The sequence below is a fragment of the Dendropsophus ebraccatus genome, chromosome 8 (assembly GCF_027789765.1).
Source record: "Dendropsophus ebraccatus isolate aDenEbr1 chromosome 8, aDenEbr1.pat, whole genome shotgun sequence".
Classification (NCBI taxonomy): Eukaryota; Metazoa; Chordata; class Amphibia; order Anura; family Hylidae; genus Dendropsophus; species Dendropsophus ebraccatus.
Window position 1 is genome coordinate 69920665 of NC_091461.1, and position 26820 is coordinate 69947484.

A 26820-nucleotide genomic window follows, 5' to 3' on the forward strand; every position below is an offset into this window, starting at 1 on the left:
GAGGAGGAGGGGGAACCTCCGAACAGTCTCAGAGAGGAGGTCGCTCATCTGTATACACTAGTTACAAAATTTCCCAAGTCTGTGTAGATCTGATCAATGATTAATAAGGGCTGAATAGTAGAGAATGCAGTATATGTACACATCTCCTCTCTGGGTCAGAACCAATAAATCCTGCCCTGAAATGACAGAACATTAGTGTGTGTGAACAGCCAGCTGCATCTCTCATCCTCCCTGGTGTGAAAGCCCATTGGACAGGATGGCCGGGAATCCTGAGAGCCTTCTCCTGTTCATCATAGTCTGCTGCTCCTGCCTTATATTAGGTAAGTTAAGGAAACTCTTTTTATATCTCATGGACATAGTTATGACTGGCAACAATGACTTAATTAGACGTCAGTTCTAAAACCTTCTAATGTATACCCTGTGTCGGTGCAGAACACAAACTGTATTCGACAGTGCAGTAGAGCACCAATTGTAAAGTTTAGGTGAACCCCCTTATCCTCCTGGGTTCAGAGTTCTTTTGCAGTTCATAGCCGATCTACATTAGCAACAAATAATAAAGCCACAGTAATTGATTTAGTGTGTGATTTTTGTACAATAAGTAGTATTAAGCGAAGAGGCCAAACTGTTCGGGTTCAGCAACGTTGTCCGAACCCGTTTACTCATCATTTGACTCCCCATGGCTGCAGAGGTTGGATGCAACCCTAGGGAGTCCTGGAAAACATGGACTGTTATGGTGCATGGGTGTTTTTGGTATATACTGTAGTAGATAAAACCTACTGAAGGTGGTCCAAAGCAATGCAACTGGTGAACCAACTTAATGTTTATGATAGATTTAAGTTAAATTGGCAACCAAAATATCAACTAGCAGACAAAGTAGTACGGCACTTGTTTCTGATCCAAGAAATACTTTTATTATGCCATACAAACGTGAGAAGACGCACAGAGAGGCGATGATCGTTTCGCGCTTAGACGTGCTTTGTCCCATAGGGTCTATGACAAAGCGCATCTAAGCGCGAAATGATTGTCACCTCTCTGTGCTTTGGCTCACGTTTGTATGGCATAATAAAAGTATTTCTTGGATCGGAAATGAGTGCCGCATTACTTTATCTGCTAGTTGGTGTTGCAAGGACTTTATCCTATATGTTGCTGAGCACTGTGGGTCCGTGATTCGAGTCCAGGTGAGCCAGATCCTGCTATTTCCAGGACGGTGGTGATGCAGTGCCGTGACGCAACTGCAACTACTGGCTTAAGCCAAAATATGTTTTAGTGACCATCTGTGTTATATTCTCTCTGTCTATTAAAGATGTTTTCCGGACAATATGTAGGGATGAGCTATCCACAAGGCAGTCCATCAGCAACTGATCGTTGGCATCATTGACACCCAGCACCTGCGCCCATTAGCTGTTTGGCACCGCACTACACAGTGAGCGGAGTTTGTCTCCATTGTGTAATGGTGGCGATGTGTAACTGCAGCTCAGCTCCTATTCACTGGACCTGTGCTTCAGTTACATATCACCAATGCTACACAATGAATGAAGACAAACTCAGTTCACTGTGTCACTCATCAGTACATTTTTTCCTCCAAGAATCGCTCTTTAATAACACATCTGTTATGGAGGTAATTGATTTTTTTAATTACTTTAAAGCTACCCATGTACAAGAGATGTGCCATATACATCTTTAATATCAGTCAGCGGATGCACTTTTGCCTGTGACTTAGCAGTATGTAACAAGATGGTGCAGCTTGGTGTCTACCCTATGGTATCTCCAATCTCACTATCAATTTATCTTACATTGATAGGAAGCATATAGCTAATATAAATAGTGTTACACTGTGCTTTTTTTTTTTTAAACAGGTTTCTCAGAAGTTCCATCTTTCCAACCAAATACTTCCTATCAGTATCATTATACAATGGATTTATATTTAGCACATTGTGCCCAATCAGTAATGCCATCAACCAAGCTGCAGATCAATGCCACTATAGACACCTTCCTTGTGTGGAGAAACAAGGACGAATTACATGAGCAGCTCATAAATGTACAGGTATGTACATTGGCATGTATGGAAAAAAATGCCATATATAGTCTATAGTCTTATTTGGCTAAAAAAAAAAAACACTGGGGGAGATTTATCAAACATGGTGTAAAGGGAAACTGGCTTAGTTGCCCCTAGCAACCAATAAGATTCCACTTTTCATACCTCACAGGCTCTTTGGAAAATGAAAGGTGGAATCTGATTGGTCGCTAGGGGCAACTGAGCCAGTTTCACTTTACACCATGTTTGATAAATCTCCCCCACTGTAGCCAGATGATAGTTGGGAGTCAATGGGTAAATATGAAATGCAATACCTATAGTGGGTAAAATAACTATCTGATGCACTGCCAATAGACAGGTCATACAATCTATGAAAAAAAAAATCCAGAAAATCACATTGTATGTTTTTTAAATTATTGATTGGCATTTTATTGCATGAAATACGTATTTGATTATCTAACAACCAGCAAGAATTCTGACTCTCACAGCCCTGTTCCTTTTTCTTTAAAAATCTCCTCCTACTTTGTACTCATTCACTGTATGATTTGCACCTGTTTGAATTTGTTACTTGTATAAAAAAAAAAAAAAATTGAAAAAAAAAAACACCTGTCCATACACTTACTGTAATCACATTCCAACCTCTCCACCATAGCTTATACCAGACCGAAGAGCTGTCTATGGACATCAGGGACAAAATTATAGACCTGCACAAAACTGTGATGGGCTACAGGATAATGGCCAAGCAGCTTGATGAGGACGCAACAACTGTTAACACAATGGAAAAAACACAAGATAACTGTGAATTTTCCTCATTCTAGGCTCCATACATAATCACGCTTTCTGGGGTATGAATAATTCTGAAAAGAGTCAGGATTCAGCCCACAACTACATGGGAGGGTCTGGTCAATGACCTAAAGAGAGCTGGGACCACAGTCTCAAAGAATACCATTAGTAACACACTAGGCTGTCATTGATTATAATCCTGCAGGGCATGCAAGGTCCCTCTGCTCACACCACCGGTCCAGGCAGTTTGAAGTTTACCAATGACGATTTGGATGATCCAGATGAGGCATGGGAGAAGGTCATGTGGCCAAATGTGACCAAAATAGAACTTTTGGGTATCAACTTCACTCACTGAGTGTTAGTATCAGGTATGGCAAAAGGCAGTCAGACAGGACAAAGACAGTGAGTCCTAGCCACTGTTCCTACTTGCTACAGACAGCCCTAGGCGGCTGTGGACAACCACAATGGCAGTCCCTATACTGATAAAGTGTAAGGCTGGGTTTACACTGCGTTTTTGCAATCCGTTTAAAAAAAAAAAAAAAACGGATGAAAAACGGATTGCAAAAACGAATGCATTTGTGTGTGTCCGTTTTGATCCTTTTTTCCATTGACTTCCATTATAAAAAAAAACGGATCAAAACGGATCAGTTTTTTTATTGACGGACACAAAAACGTTGCTGACACTTTTTTTTTCGTCCGTTAAACGTATGCTAAAAACGCAGTGTGAACCCAGCCTAACACGGAACAGTGACAGACAAAACAAACACAATGGGCCAGAGTAGACAATACGGGTCAGCAACGGTCGGGCAGCAAAAGTACAAAATCAGGATCCAATAGGCAAAGTCAAAAAACAGGCAATATGGTCAGGCAGCAAGCAGGGATGGTCAGAAATACAAAGCAGAAGGGTCAGAATAAACACAGAATAGCAGTGTCAGAGGCAGGGAGAGACAAGCTCAATAACCAGCAAGGAGTACACAGACTGGGGGTGTTATATGGGAGGCCAGGGGTCTGGCCCAGAACACAATCAGACCATCTCCCTGATCTCCTACCACAGGCACCTGACCACAAAACACATCCACTGGCAGGAAAGATCCAAAACAAAGATTAACCTTGACATGGCCAGTCAGAACTCAGCAGGTAAAGTCAGGTGTGTCCATGAAATCAAGTGAGCAGACAAAATAAACCTGTGTTCAGACTAATGCAAAACAAAGCACAGAAACAAAACAAAATACAAGAAAATCAGTGCCTTGTCGGCCGCACAGCACAGGCCGAGGAATGCATCAAGCTCCGCAAAGATACAGTCCTGACACCGAGCTTAGAGGAATAAGAAGGATGAGTACAACCACAAAAACACAGTCCCAGCTGTGAAGCATGGTGGTGTAAAAATTATACTTTGGGGGTGCTTTTCTGCAAAGGGGACAGGATGACTGGATGGATAGGGCCATGTATGACAAGGTTTTGGCCAGCAACCTCCTTCGCTTAGTAAGAGTATTGAAGAGGAGGGCTAACTGGTGTGCAGACTTGGTCAAAAACGACAGGAAATGTCTGACCTCTGTAAATCCAAAAAATATTTGGTTCTCTTGTTCTATTGTTTCAAATACTTTAATGCAATAAAATGCTAAATGGTTAAGAATCAAACAATGTGATTATCAGGATTTTTTTTTTAATAGATTCTGTCTCTCACAGTTGAAGTGTACGAACAATAAAAATTACAGACCTCTCCATTCTTTTTACTGTAGCTGGGAAAAGTGGCATTTCTTTTCCCTCATTTTGTGGCATTTTTCCACCCATAGACCTCCACAGGTTGTGAAAGAGAACTCCAGGAAAAATACATATAAAATCTTACCTCTTCTGCTCCCTGGCCCCTCACTTGTGCCCTTAATAGTGCTATGGAGCCAATATCCCTTTTGTTTCTTAGAATGAGCTGTGATTGGTTGCTGTCTCTCTGAGACATATCATTGTTTCACACCGACTGATGATAAATTTGGGTCAATATTTTTTGTGGGATAAACCCTGCTACCCCTGTAGTAGACATCTACCACCAGCAGCTGGGACCAAGGTAACTCTAATCCCACTGTTTGGGTTGTCAAGGCAGCCAGGGGCCTAATAAATGTCTCCAGGCCCGCCATGTTTATACTTCATAACAAGATTGGCAACATAATCGTACATAGCAGTATATCACAGGAGAACAGTTGCAGTAAACCCCGTTCAAGTCTTTTTCACCTAAGATGGCAGCCCAATATTGCCCCAAACCTTCGTGCTGCAATAAGTCTAAGGGAGGCTACACCATATTACAGAGTCTCCAAGCTCTGCATGTGGTCTCCCAAACACCTTCTCTAAGGGGCTTCCTGCATAGGTCCTCCATCTGCCTGTAAATCTATAGTCTATGGTGGCATCTAGTGGCAGCTACTAACATTGCAGGCTTACATTAAATGCAAATAATCAGTGCACAACATAACAGTAACATTTTTTAATGGGAAAATATAGACTTTTAGTTCACCCAGTGGTGTAACTAGAAATTACTTTGATTGGGCCTCCCGACTGACTACAAGCCTGTCAGATGTAGTCATTGGGGGGGAGGGGGGGAATTATGAAGACTGGTGTACAAGTACGCCGATCTTATATTAGCCCCCTTTCCCCGGCAGGATTCACTAAGAGGTGCATGCAACACCATAATGTTTAACATTGAACTTCAAGTGCTCGCCAGGAGCACTTGCAGATTAAGGGGTGTGCAGCACCCTAAAGGCCCGTTCTGTCACCAGGTGCTGCAAATAATGACGGATTAGGGGCCCAGTGTATTGCAGGAGTGACCACCGGGCCTGCTGCATCAGGGGGCCCGGGGGCCCACTCCTGCAAGTATTTACACCCCTGGTCCACCCCTTGTACAACAGTAGCACAACAGAGGCCACCATGCAACACCAACAGAAAGAGAACAGACTGTAAGTACTTAAATGCTCAGTTCTACAGGCTCAATGCAAATAGGTAGAAATCTGTATTTAGTCTATATGCTAAGCAGAAACACCTGGGAAACATGGTAGAAAGAAGACACACATTTTTTTTCCATAACACCCATTAACCATGAATGTTATTTCTTTTTTTGTGAAAAAGCACACTTGAACTTAAAGGGGTTAGAGAACTTTGACTTTTACATTTTGGTGAGATTATAGTAATGTTTCTGATAATAGCTGAGACACTGGATGGACTGGCATGGTTATGTCCGGGATAAGGCACATGACCCGCAGCTCTATTCATTCCTATGTACTGTACTCAGCTCTCTCCGGCAGCTTCATAGAGAATGAATGGAGCCACCAGAGAGAGCCAAGTACAGCACTGATAGCTCTATAGGAATGAATAGAGCTGCAGGTCATGTGCCATACTCGCAGTTCTATTTAAAACCAGAGCTGATATGGAGATTGCCGGGAAGTACAGAGGTCGGACCCCCCACAATCCTTACTTGTCCCCTATTCTGTGGATAGAGGACAAGTTAGTTTTTCTTGGAAGACCTCTTTAAAATTTACTCTTGAGCTTATAACTTCAAAATACATATTGGTTTTCTTTTAGATTAAAGATTTTACAGTTCATAATAAGTCATCTTCTATTACACAAGAAAATGTGGTCATCAATGCTGAGAAAAGAAGCTGCTTGGATGCCCCTATTATTTTACACTGGAAATCTGGAAAGGTATGTTATACGGATGTTTTCTGTCAATAACACTTTGGGCCTCATTTACGAAGATGTCATCATTTTTTCCCCGTTCCCCCCTACTAATGTTTCCCATTGCCTTTAGTAAGTTTGGTAAGTTTTTCACAAGGCAAAACTAAAACCCCAAGCATCCCACCATACTAAAAGTGGCTGACATTGGAAAACATGTAAAAAAAAAGTATGGTTTGCTTTAGGGATGGTCCGAACCCTCCGAGGTTCGGGTTCGTATGAACCTGAACGCTCGGCATCAGATTCCCGCTGTCTGCCCGCTCCGTGGAGCGGGTGGATACAGCGGGAGGACCGCTTGGAAAACTGGGATACAGCCTATGGCTATGGCTGTATCCCAGTTTTCCAGGTGGTCCTCCCACTGGATCCGCCCGCTGCACGGAGCTGGCAGACAGCGGGAATCATTACCGAGAGTTCGGGTTCTTACGAACCCGAACCGAACTCGGTTTGGACCATCCCTAGTTTGCTTAATAAATCTGCATCTCCATTTGTGGCGAGTTTTTAAAAACATACTCACAACACACCCACTTTTCTTTTTTTGGAGAAAAATGACGGGTTGGTAAGGTTTTTGAAAATTTTGTGTTGCACACCATTAGTAAATAAACCAGAACAATAAACCACCAGGGAAAATGGACAAAAACCAATGGTTTTTCTGATGGAACAACATTGGTAAATCAGCCCCATTGGGTTTTAGGCTCAAAATATTCCATCTGTTGCTTTCAGCTATTTCTGCTGTTAGTTGTAAGAAAGAAATGAGCATTTTACATAGGAGCGGTAGAAAAGCGGCAGATGTTTGATATCTTTGTCTTTTAGTCTTGACACCAGTAAGCATGATGTCCTATAAATTTGTTGGGTCCCTGATCACTACAAAGTATATGGCTAAAAAAACTGACATGTCAGTTTTCTGCAGCCGCTATTCATTGAATAGCGGCCGCACAGAACATGTCAGTTCACACAATGGAGTGTGCGGCTCTGGCCACACACTTAATTGTGTGAAGCGGTGAATTGGGATGCGGGCGCACACAGGTGAGCCCGCATCCCAATTCACCAGAAATGAAGATCATCCGGCGGGGATGATTATCCAGCAGTACCGTCCGGGATGATCTTCTCTGACACCGAACGTTCTGTGACCCAGCTGGGTCACAGAACAGTCAGTCTCATACCATGTGTGAACATGGCCTAAAGGTGCATTCACACGTACAGGATCCGCAGCAGATTTGATGGTGCAGATTTGATGCCATGTCCAGTTATTTCGATCGAATCAGCTGCAGATCTGCTGCGAATGTACACCATCAAATCTGCTGCGGATCCTGTGCGTGTGAACGCAGCCTACTGCTTGGTCAATCATTTGACTGGAGTATTTCTCCTGAGTTAGGAAGCAATATTGGCTCATGGTGCTACACAATTTATACAATCCCCATTAACCTCTACGGGAGTGACATCCACCTCTGGCAACTGCGAGCAGGCTGGAGAGGTTCAGGTCCTTAAAGGGAACCTGTCACCTCCAGTGACGGGGTGACAGGCTCCCAACCCCTGCTACAGCCCCCTATACTCACCTGATCCCGCCGGGTCCCGCTTCTGAATCCGGTCGGGTCACGGAGATCTCAGCCGCTGCAGCCCGATGCGCGCACTGGACTCTCCTGTCATTCTCTATGAGTGTTGGACTCATCTCGCGGCTGAGATCTCTGTGACCCGACCGGATCCAGAAGCGGGACCCGGCGGGATCAGCTGAGTATAGGGGGCTGGCATGGGGGGTGACAGGTTCCCTTTAACCTCGAGATGGTTGGATTACACAGGTAAGCATAAAAAAATGTAACATATGATATGTAATATACAGTATGTCTAAAAAGGAAAAAGAAACTTAAATGGGTTATCCAGCACTACAAAAACAAGTCCACTTTTGCCCCACTCTTAGAAACATAGAAACATAGAACATTGTCGGCAGAAAAAGACCACTGGGTCCATCTAGTCTGCCCTTTTAGTATTTTCTTTCTTATTATCTTAGGATAGATATATGTCTATCCCAGGCGTGTTTAAATTCTGTTATTGTAGATTTACCAACCACCTCTGCTGGAAGTTTGTTCCAGGTATCTACTACTCTTTTAGTAAAATAATATTTTCTTACATTGCTTCTGATCTTGTCTCCAGTTCAGGTGTAGTTTTTAATTAAGCTCCATTTACTTCAATGGAACTGAGTTTCAAACCAAACCCAATCTGGAGACAAGAGTGGTGCAAAAGTGGCCATGTTTTTGTAGCACTGGATAACCCCTTTGAAGGGGTTGTTCAGCCAAAAGTAAAAAAAAACTCTGCTGATGCCGGTACTGTAGGGGACATAATAGTTCCCGGGCCACCTGCTGTCCTTGCTCTCCACTACCCTATTCTCTACAACTTTCAGTGATGCGCCATTCTGACAGAAAACGGCTGCTCAGCTCAGACAGTAAAGCGCTGTATATGCTGAGTGGCTGTTACCTGTCAGATCAGTACGTCAATGGAAATTGTCAGAGAGATGACAGAAGCAAAGAGGGGAGGACAGTGGGCAGCCCGGGAACTGGCAGCAGTGGTGGAGGTGGACAGGTAGGTATACCGTACTGTTGTGTCTGTTTCATGTGGCTTACCTTAATTTCACTCTGTAAAGGACACATCTAGATAGAAAGTTCTGATTTTAAAGCTACTCTGTACCCACAATCTGCCCTCCACAAACCGCTTGTACCTTCAGATAGCTGCTTTTAATCCAAGATCTGTCCTGGGTTCCCAAACGGAGCAGGTGATGCAGTTATTGTCCTAAAAAACAACTTTTAAACTTGTAGCCCTGTGCCAAACTGGTGTGGCCTAGATTTTGTATGCATTAGGCTTGCATCCCCTCTCCATCCCTCCTCTTCATCATTGGGAATGCTCCAGGCAGGTTTTCTACTATTCATCACCTGTGTGAGTAAGGCACATGGGCTGGATTGTTAAGGTCCATGTGCAGTATTCAGACAGGGGAGGAATAGAAGAAATTCTGCAAGGGCCTTTGCCAATGGTGAAGGAGGAAGGGTGGGGAGGAGGAGGGACGGAGAGGTGGTGCAAGGTTAGGGCATAGACACTCTAGGCCACACCAATTTGACACAGGGCTGCAAGTTTAAAAGTTGTTTTTTAGGACAATAACTGCATCACCTGCCAAACAGACCCCAGGACAGATCTTGGATTAAAAGCAGCTATCTGAAGGTACAATCGGTTTGGGAGGGCAGATATTGGGTACAGAGTCGCTTTAATGGCCCAGTCTAAAGATTGATATTGTAATTCCAGAAAACTCCTTGAAATGTTGTTGTCTTACTATATCACTGAGGATCCTTTGGGTCCTTTCAGGTACATTTATATCATGGGTAACTGCTAGATTTTCACCCCCACAAGATATATACATCACAGAAACCTGCCCGCGGGCATTGCCCAGTTGATTAACCACTACTATGTGAACACACCTCACCAATAACTACCCAAATACCTAAAAGTTAAAAGGGTTACATTTTACCTCCAGGATTCTTATGTCCCCAACCTCATTCCTTCAACAAAATCATTTGATTCAATATTACTTTATGTCAATTGTGACACAACAATGAATACAATACAGAGAACAGATCTGCAAATGCATTTTATAAAAATTCTTCACATCCTTCATTCTAAATTAGAGAGACAGTCTATCTGTAAAACCCGAGCTAGTTTGATCACTAGATGGCAGTTGCATCCTGGATAAAAGGCAGCACACTGATCAGGCGTCTGTTCTCTTGCTGAAGCTCTCTATACTGTACATCATCCCTCACTCACTGAATCATTTTGCTAGTGCAGTCACTTTATAACAAGTACTCCTTATTAGTGCAATGATAAACTAATTTTGCCTTGGATTAATTATGTTATTACAAATGTTATTCCTTGTTAACAACTTTTTTTTTTTTTTCCATTGAATTTATTTGTAAATAAGCACTTATGTAGATTAGTCTTTAATGCATCTACTTGTATAGATAATTTTCTCAACAAAATCTGCCTGGCTATGAGGTCACTACATTTCTCATATTAATGGCCACACATATTGGAAATGCTGTAGATTTTCCCATAGATTTGTCGGTTGTCACAATATTCCCCTTCCCTTGAAGAAACATTTTCTTTACTGTTTTCAGCAGCATAAACAGGACTTCAAAATGACAGATGCATTATACTGTACAGCAACACACTGCCATCATACTGTACAGCAACACACTGCCATCATACTGTACAGCAACACACTGCCATCATACTGTACAGCTATACACTGCCATCATACTGTACAGCAACACACTGCCATCATACTGTACAGCAACACACTGCCATCATACTGTACAGCAACACACTGCCATCATACTGTACAGCAACACACTGCCATCATACTGTACAGCAACACACTGCCATCATACTGTACAGCTATACACTGCCATCATACTGTACAGCAACACACTGCCATCATACTGTACAGCAACACAGCCATCATACTGTACAGCAACACACTGCCATCATACTGTACAGCAACACACTGCCATCATACTATACAGCGACACACTGCCATCATACTATACAGAGACACACTGCCATCATACTGTACAGCTACACACTGCCATTATACTGTACAGCTACACACTGTCATCATACTATACAGCTACACACTGCCATCATACTATACAGCCACACACTGCCATCATACTATACAGCTACACACTGCCATCATACTATACAGCGACACACTGCCATCATACTATACAGCGACACACTGCCATCATAATGTACAGCTACACACTGCCATCATACAATACAGCTACACACTGCCATCATACTATACAGGGACACCAGTGGCGGATTAAATGTACCCTGGGCCCCGGGCTGTCCACCCAACCTGGGCCCCCCCCCCCCCAGTCAATTCGCCCACATTATAATCTGCTACTGCGTCCCCCCCCCCCCCCCACTGTCCCCAATAAACACTGCCTGCCTGCCTCCCCTCCCTGCTGGCCCCAATAAACATAATGTTTGGTCCCTTGCTGCTACCCCCAGTAAGCATTGCCCACCCCACCTCCACTGCCCCCAATAAACATATCGCCACCTCACCTGGTCCCCTGATGTTGCCCCCCCCAAGGTCACAGCAGCACAGAGGATGTCAGGAGAGGAGGGTGCTGATCTTATAGGAGAGGTCCAAGCAGCACAGAGGATGTCAGGAGAAGAGGGTGCTGATCTTATAGGAGAGGTCCGAGCAGCACAGAGGATGTCAGGAGAGGAGGGTGCTAATCCTATAGGAGATAGTCCCCCTTTATAGATGGTCTCCCTCTTTCCCCCTCTATAGATGGTCCCCCTCTTCCCCCCTTATAGCTGGTCCCCCTCTTTCCCTCTTTATAGCTGGTCCCCCTCTTTCCCCCCTTATAGCTGGTCCCCCTCTTTCCCCCTTATAGCTCGTCCCCCTCTTCCCTCTCCCCCCTTATAGCTGGTCCTCCTTTCCCCCCTTATAGCTGGTTCCCCTCTTCCCTCTCCCCCCTTATAGCTGGTCCTCCTTTTCCCCCTTATAGATGGTCCCTCTCTCCCCCCTCCCTCATAGATGGTCCCCCTCTCCCCCCTCCCTTATAGATGGTCCCCCTCTCCCCCCTCCCTTATAGATGGTCCCACTCCCCCCCCTTTATAGATGGTCCCCCTCTCCCCCCTCCCTTTATAGATGGTCCCCCTCTCCCCCCTCCCTTTATAGATGGTCCCCCTCTTTCCCCCCATTATAGCTGGTCCTCCTTTCCCCCCTTATAGATGGTCCCCCTCTCCCCCCTCCCTTACAGATAGTCCCCCAGTCCCCCTCTCCCCCCTCCCTTATAGATAGTCCCCCTCTCCCCTCTTATAGATGGTCCCCCTCTCCCCCCTCCCTTATAGATGATCCCCCTCTCCCCCCTCCCTTATAGATGGTCCCCCTCTCCCCCCCTCCCTTATAGATGATCCCCCTCTCCCCCCTCCCTTATAGATGGTCCCTCTCTCCCCTCCCTTATAGATGATCCCCCTCTCCCCCCTCCCTTATAGATGGTCCCCCTCTCCCCCCTCCCCCCTCCCCCTATAGATGGTCCCCCTCTCCCCCCTCCCTCTATAGATGGTCCCCCTCTCCCCCCTCCCTTATAGATGATCCCCCTCTCCCCCCTCCCTTTATAGATGATCCCCCTCTCCCCCCTCCCTTTATAGATGATCCCCCTCTCCCCCCTCCCTTTATAGATGATCCCCCTCTCCCCCCTCCCTTTATAGATGATCCCCCTCTCCCCCCTCCCTTTATAGATGATCCCCCTCTCCCCCCTCCCTTTATAGATGATCCCCCTCTCCCCCCTCCCTTTATAGATGATCCCCCTCTCCCCCCTCCCTTTATAGATGATCCCCCTCTCCCCCCTCCCTTTATAGATGATCCCCCTCTCCCCCCTCCCTTTATAGATGATCCCCCTCTCCCCCCTCCCTTTATAGATGATCCCCCTCTCCCCCCTCCCTTTATAGATGATCCCCCTCTCCCCCCTCCCTTTATAGATGATCCCCCTCTCCCCCCTCCCTTTATAGATGATCCCCCTCTCCCTTATAGATGGTACCCCTCCCCCCCCTCCCCCCCCCCTCCCTTATAGATGATCCCCCTCTCCCCCCTCCCTTATAGATGATCCCCCTTTCCCCCCTCCCTTTATAGATGATCCCCCTCTCCCCCCTCCCTTTATAGATGATCCCCCTCTCCCCCCTCCCTCTATAGATGGTCCCCCTCTCCCCCCTCCCTTATAGATGATCCCCCTCTCCCCCCTCCCTTTATAGATGATCCCCCTCTCCCCCCTCCCTTTATAGATGATCCCCCTCTCCCTTATAGATGGTACCCCTCCCCCCCCTCCCTTTATAGATGGTCCCCCTCTTTCCCCCCCTTATAGCTGGTCCTCCTTTCCCCCCTTATAGCTGGTCCCCCTCTTCCCTCCCCCCCCCCCCCCTTATAGCTGGTCCCCCTCTCCCCCCCCTTTATAGATGCCCCCCAGTGAGTAAATAACACAAAAATAACAAAATACAACTCACCTACCCTGCGTTCCCCCGTCGATCCTCTCTCCGTCTGATGCGCGGCTGCCAGGGGTGTCCGGTCCTCTCCCCGGCAGCGCGCGCATCACACAGCTCCTAGTGCCGCCTGGGCCCTGACTTCCGGTACGTGCGCTCCCAGTACCGGAAGTCAGGGCCCCAGGCGGCACTAGGAGCTGTGTGATGCGCACGCTGCCGGGGAGAGGACCGGACACCCCCGGCAGCCGCGCATCAGACGGAGGCAGCCGGAGACTCTTGTGACCGCAAGCGCAACAATGCTTGCGGTCACAAGAGTGCAGTGGCGGGTGGAAGGGGGCCTCCCGGGCGGCATTATAATGTGGGCGGCAAGGCATGGGCCCCCCCGGAGCCTCGGGCCCCGGGCGGCCGCCCAGACCGCCTACATTATAATCCGCCATTGAGGGACACACTGCCATCATACTGTACAGCCACACACTGCCATCATACTATACAGCTACACACTGCCATCATACTATACAGCTACACACTGCCATCATACTGTACAGCTACACACTTCCATCATACTGTACAGCCACACACTGCCATCATACTATACAGAGACACACTGCCATCATACTATACAGCTACACACTGCCATCATACTATACAGCGACAGGGCCGTCTTAACAGCATTATGGGCCCCTGGGCAGAGGTGCGAATTGGGCCCCACCCCCCACGGCCGCCACCATCAAAACCCCCCATCTTTGCAACCCCGCCCCTACCCAGTACAATTACGTACAATAAAAAATACAAATTATTGTTAACATAAACTTTAATTCACAACACAGTCTTTCAGCAGCGCAAAAACAAAAAATAACCGTGCGTGCCGCACCAAACCAGACCGGGTTGGCTTCAAAGTATCCAAAAAAAACGCAATGGAGACAGCACTTCCAACAGCAATCTGCAGGGTTTATTGTCACACCAGTGCAACATGTCTCATATATACAGAGGGGCAACAACATGACTATTATATATGAGAACCATGTTGTCTCCCTGTATGTATACTGTATAATACAATATACAGGGAAACAACATGGCTTATATATAGAGAAGGGCAAAACAACATGTCTCATATATACAGAGGGGCAACAACATGACTATTATATTATATATGAACCATGTTGTTTCCCTGTACACAGAATACAGGGAAACAACATGGTTCATATATAATATAATAGTCATGTTGTTGCTCCTCTGTCTATATGAGACATGTTGTTTTGCCCTTCTCTATATATATGCCAGATAACAAGCAACAAATATTAGCACCGCATACTGACTAACACCACCGCTGCTACTGACTAATCCACTGTACACAGATCACTATCACCTCATCCAGTCATATAGAGGTACCCAGCTCTACACAGGTTCTGTACACCATATACAGTACATTACAGTGCAGATACAATAAGTGACTCACATGGGACGTCTTCTCTGATCAGAGTTCTTCCCTTTTCATCTTCTTTTCCATTTGCCCTGTGCCGTTATGAGAACTTCTCCAAACCACGAATGCACAGAATCTGCCAGACAGACATATTAGGCTCCACACTCACCATCCTCACCATCCTCATCTCTCTACACACTGCACATCTGTATTGGCCCCTTATAGATAGCTCCCCCTGTATTACCCCCTTATAGATGGCTTCCCCCTGTATCCCCCCCCCTTATAGATGGCTCCCCCTGTATCACCCCCGTATAGATGGCTCCCCCCTGTATCCCCCCTCCTTATATATGGCTCCCCCTGTATCCGCCCCTTATAGATGGCTCCCCCTGTATCACCCCCGTATAGATGGCTCCCCCCTGTATCCACCCTCCTTATAGATGGCTCCCCCTGTATTACCCCCTTATAGATGGCTCCCCCCTGTATTACCCCCTTATAGATGGCTCCCCCCTGTATTACCCCCTTATAGATGGCTCCCCCCTGTATTACCCCCTTATAGATGGCTCCCCCCTGTATTACCCCCTTATAGATGGCTCCCCCTGTATCCCCCCCGTATAAATGGCTCCCCCCTGTATCCTCCCTGTATAGATGGCTCCCCCGTATTCCCCCTTATAGATGGCTCCCCCCTGTATCCCCCCCTATAGATGGCTCCCCCGTATTCCCCCCTTATAGATGGCTCCCCCCTGTATCCCCCCCTCGTATAGATGACTCCCCCTGTATCCCCCCCTATAGATGGCTCCCCCCTGTATCCCCCCCCCCTCGTATAGATGGCTCCCCCCTGTATCCCCCCCTATAGATGGCTCCCCCTGTACCCCCCCTCATATAGATGGCTCCCCCCTGTATCCCCCCCTCGTATAGATGGCTCCCCCTGTATCCCCCCTATAGATGGCTCCCCCCTGTATCCCCCCCTCTCGTATAGATGGCTCCCCCCTGTATCCTCCCTATAGGTGGCTCCCCCTGTATCCCCCCCCTCGTATAGATGGCTCCCCCCTGTATCCCCCCCACTCGTATAGATGGCTCCCCCTGTATCCCCCCTATAGATGGCTCCCCCCTGTATCCTCCCTATAGGTGGCTCCCCCTGTATCCCCCCCCTCGTATAGATGGCTCCCCCCTGTATCCCCCCCTCTCGTATAGATGGCTCCCCCCTGTATCCCCCCCTCTCGTATAGATGGCTCCCCCCTGTATCCCCCCATCTCGTATAGATGGCTCCCCCCTGTATCCTCCCTATAGGTGGCTCCCCCTGTATCCCCCCCCTCGTATAGATGGCTCCCCCCTGTATACCCCCCTATAGATGGCTCCCCCTGTATCCCCCCTATAGATGGCTCCCCCCTGTATCCCCCCCTATAGATGGCTCCCCCCTGTATCCCCCCCTATAGATGGCTCCCCCCTGTATCCCCCCTATAGATGGCTCCCCCTGTATCCCCCCTATAGATGGCTCCCCCTGTATCCCCCCTATAGATGGCTCCCCCCTGTATCCCCCCTATAGATGGCTCCCCCCTGTATCCCCCTATAGATGGCTCCCCCTGTATCCCCCCCTATAGATGGCTCCCCCCTGTATCCCCCTATAGATGGCTCCCCCCTGTATCCCCCCTATAGATGGCTCCCCCCTGTATCCCCCCCTATAGATGCCCCCCCCTGTATCCCCCCTATAGATGGCTCCCCCGTATTCCCCCCTTATAGATGGCTCCCCCGTATTCCCCTCTTATAGATGGCTCCCCCCTGCACAGCAGATAAAAAAAAACAAACACCCAACTCACCTACCAGCGCTCCCCCGTCGCTGCTTCCTCTCCTCTTCTGCCCGCGGCTGATGCGTCGCTCCCCGGGGGATTCTCTGGGAGCGCACACATCCGGAAGCTCAGTGTGCGCCCAGGCCGGGACTTCCGGTACAGGAAGCCCCAGCGACGCGCACTGAGGTTCCTGATGCGTGCGCTCCCAGAGAATCCCCCGGGGAGCGACGCATCAGCCGGGGCCGGATTTCCTCTTGCGACTGCAAGCAAGAAAGTGCTTGCGGTCGCAAGAGAAGGGGAAGGGGGGGGGGGCGCGCAGGGCCGTCTTACCCATTGGGCATGGGAGGCGGCTGCCCGGGGACCCTTGCGCCCTAGGGGACCCCTGCCCATGCCCAATGGGTAAGACGGCCCTGTACAGCGACACACTGCCCTCATACTATACAGCTACACACTGCCATCATACTGTACAGCCACACACTGCCATCATACTATACACCTAATCACTGGCATCATGCTATACACCTAAACAGTACCATTAGACTGGACGGCCATTCACTGCCATTATACTGTAGACCTAAAAAATGGCATACTGTACACCTAAACAGTGCCAATATACTATACACCTAAACAGTGTCATCATATGCAAGAACTAAATAAAACCATCATACTGTAAACCTAAGTAATGCAGTTTTGACCTCACTAATATCAGTTATCATGAGCACTAGTAAACATCTCTTTACTTTTCAGGTGATAGGCTTGTACAGTACAGGTGAAAATGACAGCTTTGTGCTTGATATAAAAAGAGGGCTTGTCAGTCTGTTTCAATTTCAACCACTTTCTGGGATTCATTTTGAGGTAAGTGACTATAAAAGGTGTTTAATAGAGATGAGCGAACCGGGTTCGGGTTCAAGTCGATCCGAACCTGAACGTTCGGCATTTGATTAGCTGGGGCTGCTGAACTTGGATAGAGCTCTAAGGTTGTCTGGAAAACATGGATACAGCCAATGACTATATCCATGTTTTCCACATAGCCTTAGGGCTTCGGGGGTTCGGATCGACTCGAGCATGCTCGAGGTTCGCTCATCTCTAGTGTTTAACCCCTAAAAGTAACCCATGTGTATAAAAGTAGCTTAAAGTGTACCTGTTGTTATAACTTTCAAAATTTAAACCAAAAGTGGATGTAATACAAAGCAAGTTTGCAATTTACATTCATTATTTTTTTTATTTTTAGTAATCATGGAAAACACGGCACTTCCTAGTTTCTGACTGCTTTTCCTCAAAGAGTCAGAAAACAAAAAGTCCTGTGTATCCCAGGCTATTCGAGCCCTCACAGAGAGAAGGCAGTCATGTGACTGATGGACGCACTGAGCTGTGACTCTCTGTACTAGCTGTAATTCCAGTGTTTAGTCTGTTTTTTTCAACTAGGAGACTGGACCTGGATTTCCTGTTCAGTTTTGTTTTACAGCAACAACAAAAAATAATAAATGTATATTGCAAACTTGCTTTATTGCACATCTACTGTTGATTTAGATCTTGAAAGTTATAATGACAGGTACACTTTAATAGGGGTTATCCAGTGCTACAAAAACATGGCTACTTTCTTTCAGAGACAGCATGACTCTTGTCTCCAGTTCAGGTGCGGTTTGCAATTAAGGCTACAAACCCACTTGGCGGGTCTGCAGCGAGTCTCCTTGCTCCTTGCGAGACTCGCTGCAGATCCCAGCCCTATACTTTCATTAGCAGAGAAACTCGCAGCAGGGATGTACATCCCTGCTGCGATTTTGTCTGCAGCCCTCCCCATTAACCCCCTAGCCGCCGGACATTATACATTACCGGGTCCCCGTTCCTGCTTGCTTCGGGGCTCCCGGTGTCTTCACGGCTCGCCCGGCCAATCAGTGCGCTGCAGCTGCGGGGGGCGATCGTGCGGCCGGGGGGTGCGGGGGGCGATTGGGGCTGCAGGGGGCTGCGTGGGGCGATCGTGCGGCCGGGGGCTGCGGGGGGCTATCGTGCGGCCGGGGGCTGCGGGGGGGGCGATCGTGCGGCCGGGGGCTGCGGGGGGGCGATCATGCGGCCAGGGGCTGGGGGCGATCGGAGCTGCAGGGGGGGCGGGCAGGATATACATTACCAGGTCCCCGCTCCTGCTTGCTTCGGCGGCTCCCGGCACGTTCCGCCCGGCCAAACAGTGCGCTGCCCCGCCGCAGCGCACTGATTGGCCGGGCGGGCCGTGAAGACACCGGGAGCCCCGAAGCAAGCAGGAATGGGGACCCGGTAATGTATAATGTCCAGCGGCTAGGGGGTTAATGGGGAGGGCTGCAGACAATATTGCAGCAGGGATGTACATCCCTGCTGCGAGTTTCTCTGCTAATGAAAGTATAGGGCTGGGATCTGCAGCAAAAACGTAGCAAGGAGACTCGCTGCAGATCCGGCAAGTGGGTTTGTACCCTTAAGGGGTTATCCAGTGCTACAAAAACATGGCCACTTTCCCCCTACTGTGGTCTCCAGTTTGGGTGAGGTTTTGAAACTCAGTTCCATTGAAGTAAATGGAGCTTAATTGCAAACTGCACCTGAACTGGAGACAACAGTAGGGGGAAAAGTGGCCATGTTTTTGTAGCGCTGGATAACCCCTTTAAGCACCATTCACTTCAATGGAACTGAGCAGCAAAGCCCCACCCAAGCTGGAGACAAGAGTGGGGCTGTCTCTGGAAGAAAGTGGCCATCTTTTTGTAGTGCTGGATAACCCCTTTAAGGCCATGTTCCCTCTTAGTATAACATCGGATGTTTTGTGACCTGGCCGGATCACAGAACGACCGGTGTTATCCTGGCCGAATGATCTTCACTACTAATTAATTCTGATCTGGGCGCATCAGTGTGGAGCTTGAGCTGCACGCTCCATTGTGTGAACTGACAGGTTCTCTACGGCCGCTATTCAATGAATAGTGGCTGCAGAAAACTGACATGTCAGTTTTTTGCATGGTTGCTAGCGATCCCGGACAGAGTGTAAACTATGTGTATGCACTCTGGCCAGGACTCCCTCTAGCTGCAGCACAATGTAAGTTAAGTATTATTCATCACGGCCGTTGTAGAAGTATAAAATTTTAGTTTGAGGTTATCTCCACATTTTTTTTTCCATCCACATCTTCTCCCCTTCTTATACTGTGTAGCATTAGGCTGTGTTCCCACACTGTAAAATAAAAAATGTTGCCGTAAAATAAGTATAAAAAGCAAACATTTTTAATCTAATAATGTGTCCAACTATAGAAAAGCAGGCATCCGTGCACACATGGTACAAAAATGAACTTTTTGTAGCTATTTTACTGCAGTTTTTTCTCTTTATTTTATATTGTGTGAACCCAGTTTTAGGCTATGTTCATACAATGTCTTTTTTTGGGCATTTTGCCACAGTTTTTTTGGGGGGGGGACTGTCATTTTGGCTGAAATACACAGCTGTTTTATGTAAATGGCACCCATAATTTGCAAAAAATTGCGACGTTTTGGCGCCAAAATGCTGATCATACAAAAAACATAGCCTTACAGTGACACCAGTACATATATAACTCAGGGTTAGAGATTAGTGAACCTCGAGCATATATCCATGTTTTCCAGATAGCCTTAGGGCTTTATCCAACTTCAGCAGCCACCGCTAATCAAATGCCGAACGTTCGGGTTCGGATGGACTTGTGCATGCTCAAGGTTTGCTCATCTCTACTCAGGGTATACCACCATTTACAACAGCTATGTTTGGAGCTCAGCACCTTCCCTTACCCCTTTCACCTTGGAATGACCCTGCACAGGTCACAAAGCATGCCTAAAAACCTCTTGCATACATGCAAATGGGGTCTCCTCCAATTTTTTGTGCCTATGTTTGCTTTAAAAGCAGCTCAGGCAAGATGGCTGCCCCCATAATACTATACCAAAATAAAATGTAAAAAATTACTATTTGAAAACAGAAACAGATCATAAAAAAGAACATGTTTTACTATCTGGCTTTTATCAGTAAAAAAATAAAATCTAGATGATACATTCAACTAGGCACAAGAAGGCTATCCATTCAGGCCTCTAGTACAATGTGATCTAACAATACAGTTTGAGAGAAATGCTAAGTTAATGGAATATTTCTGTATGTTTTAGGAAGATGTTTCAGGGAGATGTCAAGTAACTTATAACATGTCCAAGGATTTCATCAGCAAGACTAAAGATATAAAGAGCTGCATACACTCACAGTTTGGTCATGCATCAGATTATGAGGTGAGATTGTTATTTCTTCTGCAAAGTTGATGAAAAAGGATGATTTCAACTAAAACAATAGTTCCTCAGGTGAAATTTAACAATAGAGGATCATTTTGATGACCGCTGCGGAATCTGTTGACACTATTATTATTATTATTATTATTATTATTATTATAGAATGTTACCAGGATTCCAGTTTTTGCATAGAGAATACTTATATTACAGTTTTTGTATAGGGTAGAAGGTAAACAGCTGCTTAATACTGAGACTCTGGGCCTTCATGCGCTGTTAGGCACTGTAACTAGAGAGCAATTCTTTCTAGAATCATCCTTACATATGAGTCCAATGGAGCATGCCACAATTGGCATATACAGGCATTTGCTCTCAAGACATGGTCACCCATGTTGTTTTAATTTTTGTTTTCACTTTAAACCCCTTAAAACATCTATATTTACATCATGATGTTGCTACACATGTTCAGAGACGGGATGCACCATGACCCTGCTCTAAGCAGTCACACTTCCAGCTGCTATCAGCAGCCAGGGACTGCAGCGGGGGGGGCCTTCACCCCGGCATGGGGGTGACAGGTTCCCTTTAATAAAAATGATCAAAAAGTAGCATATAAGCAAGCAAGCTACCAATAGAAAGTACAGATCAGGGCTCAAAAAATGACACCTCACAAGGCCCCATAAACCAAAAAATAATAGTGTTATAAGGATGGTAATAGAGAAATTTTAAGAACATTTAGTTGAATTAATGAAGCCGAACAAAGCTTTTTTAAGAGAGAAATGATAGTTGGTGGTCTCATTCCAGTATCCCTATCAGTAACTCACCTTTGGAACTGTCTGTGGTCTAGCCTGAAGGGTCAGGGCAAGCTGACAGGGGAAGTCCAGTACTTGCGTCAGCAGTTTCGAAATTCCTACATTCTAGGCACACATCCAATATATTCCTTTGGCTTGAGTGTCTCATTATAATTTTTTAAAACTTTTTATGAGAACATTCTCTGTTCATTGACTATCAGTCACATTTTGTAATTTAGCACAATATAGTCTTATGTATTCTTAGATTCTTATAGTCTTATAAAAAAAATTATAACCAAAAATTGTATAGAGTATACAGAATCCCTCCCCATTTGGAATATAGACCTTTTGGACATCAAGGTCACGTTGGGACCTTTACTAGGGTTTAGAAAGCCTACAGAAGACTATAAACTGGGACAAGTTCAGAGCCTTCACCAAAAATAAATGAGCACTTACAGTAGGTTGGCTTTGCATTACAGGTGGAGTTCATTTCAGCACATCATTGTTCGGCAATTTAAATATTTCTCTATAGTTTACTTTATAAGTATTGTGAATTTTTGATGTACTAAAAAAAACTTCCAGAAAATGGATATAAAAAACAGCCTTATTAATCTTATGTTATCTTTCTTATGCAAGTCAGTTTTGGTATATGGTAGCTTAAACATCATAAGCATATTTAGGTTGTGTCTATTATTATATACTACAATTAGAGATGAGCGAACCGGGTTCGGGTTCGAGTCCATCCGAACCCGCACTTTCGGCATTTGATTAGCGGGGGCTGCTGAACTTGGATAAAGCTCTAAGGTTGTCTGGAAAACATGGATACAGCCAATGACTATATCCATGATTTCCACATAGCCTTAGGGCTGTATCCAAGTTCAGCAGCCACCGCTAATCAAATGCCGAAAGTTCGGGTTCGGAAGGACTCGAGCATGCTCCAGGTTCGCTCATCTCTAACTACAATATTCTGTAAGAGAAAGGCCACTTGTGTTATGACAGAAGAATTTCATTAACAGTGATAGTGGGATAGAATCATTTTCATGAAAAAAGAGTGGGTGGGAAATTTTGCAGTAGGGTCATTTATTACTGGAGCAAAATTACAAGTGTTAGAAGAACCAAATATTAAAATTATCTGGTACATAGTCCATATACATCTAAAGTGGGGTATTCACAGTGATCAAACTGGATAAAAAGGGCATATAAGCAGCTTTAAATTACTTAAAGGGGTACTACAGAGAAAATGTTTTTTTTTAATCAACTGGTGTGAGATTTGTAAATTACTTTAAAAATCCCAAGCCTTCCAGTACTTACCAGCTTCTTTATGTCCTGCAGAAAGTGATGTTTTCTTTCCAGTCTGACATTTTCTTTCCTGTTGCCACATTGGCACAGGAAGTTTCCAATTCAGGAGAGTTTTTTATGATGATTTGCTGCTGCTCTGGACAGTTCCTGTAACAGAAAAAGGTGGCAGCAGAGAGCACTATGTCAGACTGAAAAGAATACGCTACTTCCAGCAGGACATACAGCAGCTAATAAGTACTGAAATACTTGGGATTTTTTAATAGAAGTAAATTACAACTCTATATAACTTTCTGACACCAGTTGACTTGAAAGAAATTTGTGTTTCTGCAGAGTACCTCTTTAACTGTTATATATTTGTAAAAGCTTTTCTAGTATAGTATATGGTATAGTATGACACATTTTAACAAGTCATAGGATGTAATCTGAAAACATAGGTAATAATAAATAAATGATAAATTAATGTCTTGTGTTAAAATGTCAACTGTGATGGAATGACTATAGCGTTCCTTTAAGAAAGTGTGCAATAATCTTAAATAAAGGCTAAAAACCTTCAACTAAAAAGATTTATTTCTTTTAAGGTATTGGGGTTATCATGGAACTCCACCAGCACAGGATACATGTCGCTTAGTAGCTCCACATTTCAGAAGGTGGTCTCTGAAGAAAGTCATAACTTGTCTGCAAGTCTGAGATCTCAGCTTGGTGTTCATATCACATCCAGGTAAAGAAAAGGAAAGTAAGCTCACCATACTGACATTGGGCCTCTCACTGAATAAGATCCACCAAAGAAAATGGTTACGGGCACCATCCATCTTGAACTATGAGGAAGATTAATGAAAGTGTATGCCAAGCAGCAGACACAGATTCTCACCTTTTCCTTGGCGTACATCAGTCAGAACCCCCACCCGCACCCTCCCGCTCCTAATTTATTAAGTAGACAGGCGTAAACCAGGCAAAAATCTACACCTGCTCCAGATCACGTGTAGACTTTTGCACAATCCCTGTGCCAGGCGCAGGGCCTGTCAGCTTTACCATAAGGCGTGCACCTCTAAGTAAATCCGTCTGGAGAAAGGGGGGCGGGTCTTTCTCTAAGAGTGGCATACAATTCCCCCAGCCTTGATAAATGTCCCCCTAGGTCTCTAATAAGGTACAGAGAAAACACATCTGACCCAGGTATAGACCTTCTAGTCTGAAACATGTTGCCGTCTTTGTCACTCACGTGAGATGCATTTGTCTGCACTTTACTGTAGACCTCTTGTTTGTATTTTTGGATTTTAATGTAATGGAAGAAATAAACTGAATATTTTCAAGGTGGTGCCTTACTAGCAGGAATCCCAATTCCTTGAATTCTGTAAATAGATGTTAGTTGAAATTTAGTAGGATATTTACTGTTAGTGAGAAAATTTCAATTACAAACTGTGTCAGAAATAGAGTACATACCATGCACCAGTTTTATTTCTTTAGACAATATCTACACCTACTTAAATAGCTATGACAAGTGTCTATAAAATGGTTCTTATAGTGGTATAAGGGCTTTACAGGTTCACAGGCAGGGCCGCTTTAACCAGAGGGCACATGGTGCACGTGCACCGGGCCCACTGGTTAAAGGGGCCCACCCTGAGCAGGGCCGGCCTTTGCTCTGTGCGACCAGTGCGGTCGCACAGGGCTCCGGCCACCAGCCTGCCAGGGGGGCGCCATCGGGATGGGTAAGTTACCCATCCATGGCGCCCCCTGCAGGCCCCGCTGCCGCAGACTTGCCGCGCCGAGCGCAGGCACGTCTGCAGGCACCTCTGCCAGGCCCCCAGCGGTGACGTCACTTCCCTGGCGCGCCGCTGAGGACCTGAGAGGTGAGAGAGGAGAGAGGCCACCGCCGCGCTGCAGCATGAAGAAGAAGCTGCAGACTGAAGATCCGGCCCGAGAAAGAAGCTGCTGGGAGCGAGGTGACAGGTGAGAATGTGTGTGTTTGTTTGTTTTTTTTAACCCCTTCACATGGGAATGGCTGTCTGGGGTTCTATATGGGAATGCACAGGGGGACAATTCTATTTGGGGGGATGCATAAGGGGGCTACTCTATATTGGTGGGATGCATGGGGGGATGCACAGGGGGCTATTCTAGATGGGGGATGCACAGGGGGGCTACTCTATATTGGGGGGATGCAGGGGGCTACTCTATATTGGGGGGATGCAGGGGGGCTATTCTATATGGGTGGATGCACAGGGGGGCTATTCTAGTTGGGGATGCACAGGGGGGCTATTCTAGTTGGGGATGCACAGGGGGGGGCTATTCTATATGGGGGATGCATGGGGGGCTATTCTATATGGGATGATGTACCGGGGGGACTATTCTATATGGAGGGGGATCTACAGGGGTGACTATTCTATATGGAGGGGGATGTACAGGGGGGACTATTCTATATGGAGGGGGATGTACAGGGGGGACTATTCTATATGGATGGGGGATGTACGGGGGGGATATTCTATATGGGGGATGCATGGGGGGCTATTCTATATGGGAGGATGTACCGGGGGGACTATTCTATATGGAGGGGGATCTACAGGGGTGACTATTCTATATGGAGGGGGATGTACAGGGGGGGCTATTCTATATGGAGGGGGATGTACAGGGGTGACTATTCTATATGGAGGAGGATGTACAGGGGTGACTATTCTATATGGAGGGGGATGTACAGGGGTGACTATTCCATATGGAGGGGGATGTACAGGGGTAACTATTCTATATGGAGGGGGATGTATAGGGGGGCTATTCTATATGGGAGGATGTACAGGGGGGGACTATTCTATATGGAGGGGGATGTACAGGGGGGACTATTCTATATGGAGGGGGATGTACAGGGTGGCTTTTCTATATGGGGGGATGCACAGGGGGTATATATAACTAGGAAAGCGTACAGGGGATAAATATACTACTGGGGGTGCACAGGGGGACTATATACTACTTGGGGGAGCACAGGGGATATATATATACTACTGTGGGATGCACAGGGGGTATATATACTACTGGGGGATGCACTGGGGGGTATATATAACTAGGGAGCACAGAGGGGGCTATATACTACTGTGGGCAGCACCTAGTGGTCTATAGTACTAGGGGCAGAACACTAGGGGTCTATATACTACTGGGGGCAGCACCTAGTGGTCTATATACTACTGGGAGCAGTGCACAGGGGGTCTATATACTACTGGGGGCAGCACCTAGTGGTCTATATACTACTGGGGGCAGTGCACAGGGGGTCTATATACTACTGGGGGCAGTGCACAGTGGGGTCTATATACTACTGGGGGCAGCACAGTGGGGTCTATATACTACTGGGGGCAGCACACAGGGGGTCTATATACTACTGGGGGCAGCACACAGGGGGTCTATATACTACTGGGGGCAGCACCTAGTGATCTATAGTACTGGGGGAAGCACACAGGTGTCTATATACTACTGGGGGAAGCAAAATGGGGTCTTTATACTACTGGGGGCAGCACACAGGGGGTCTATATACTATTGGGGGCAGCACCTAGTGGTCTATAGTACTGGGGGCAGCACACAGGTGTCTATACTACTGGGGGCAGCACAATGGGGTCTATATACTACTGGGGGCAGCACCTAGTTGGTCTATAGTACTGGGGGAAGCACACAGGGGTCTAAATACTATTTGGGGCAGCACACAGGTGGTCTATACTACTGGGGGCAGCACATGGGTCTATACTAACATTGGGGCTGCACAGA

The 26820-nt window shown here is 46.5% G+C and overlaps 1 protein-coding gene across 2 annotated transcripts in view; it reads left to right on the plus strand.

Moving 5' to 3' along the window:
* The window catches only part of LOC138798641 (microsomal triglyceride transfer protein-like), a 63786-nt gene continuing 36966 nt past the window's right edge, over positions 1 to 26820 (plus strand). The window contains exons 1-6 of one of the 2 annotated variants that reach the window (XM_069979180.1): positions 1 to 320; positions 1857 to 2044; positions 6380 to 6499; positions 17507 to 17614; positions 20888 to 21004; positions 23664 to 23803. In XM_069979180.1, the coding sequence (XP_069835281.1) occupies positions 257 to 320; positions 1857 to 2044; positions 6380 to 6499; positions 17507 to 17614; positions 20888 to 21004; positions 23664 to 23803 (737 nt within the window). In that variant the 5' untranslated portion in view covers positions 1 to 256. Of the gene's footprint in view, positions 321 to 1856; positions 2045 to 2260; positions 2330 to 6379; positions 6500 to 17506; positions 17615 to 20887; positions 21005 to 23663; positions 23804 to 26820 lie in introns of those variants that run through there. The other variant, XM_069979181.1, reaches the window with a different exon arrangement.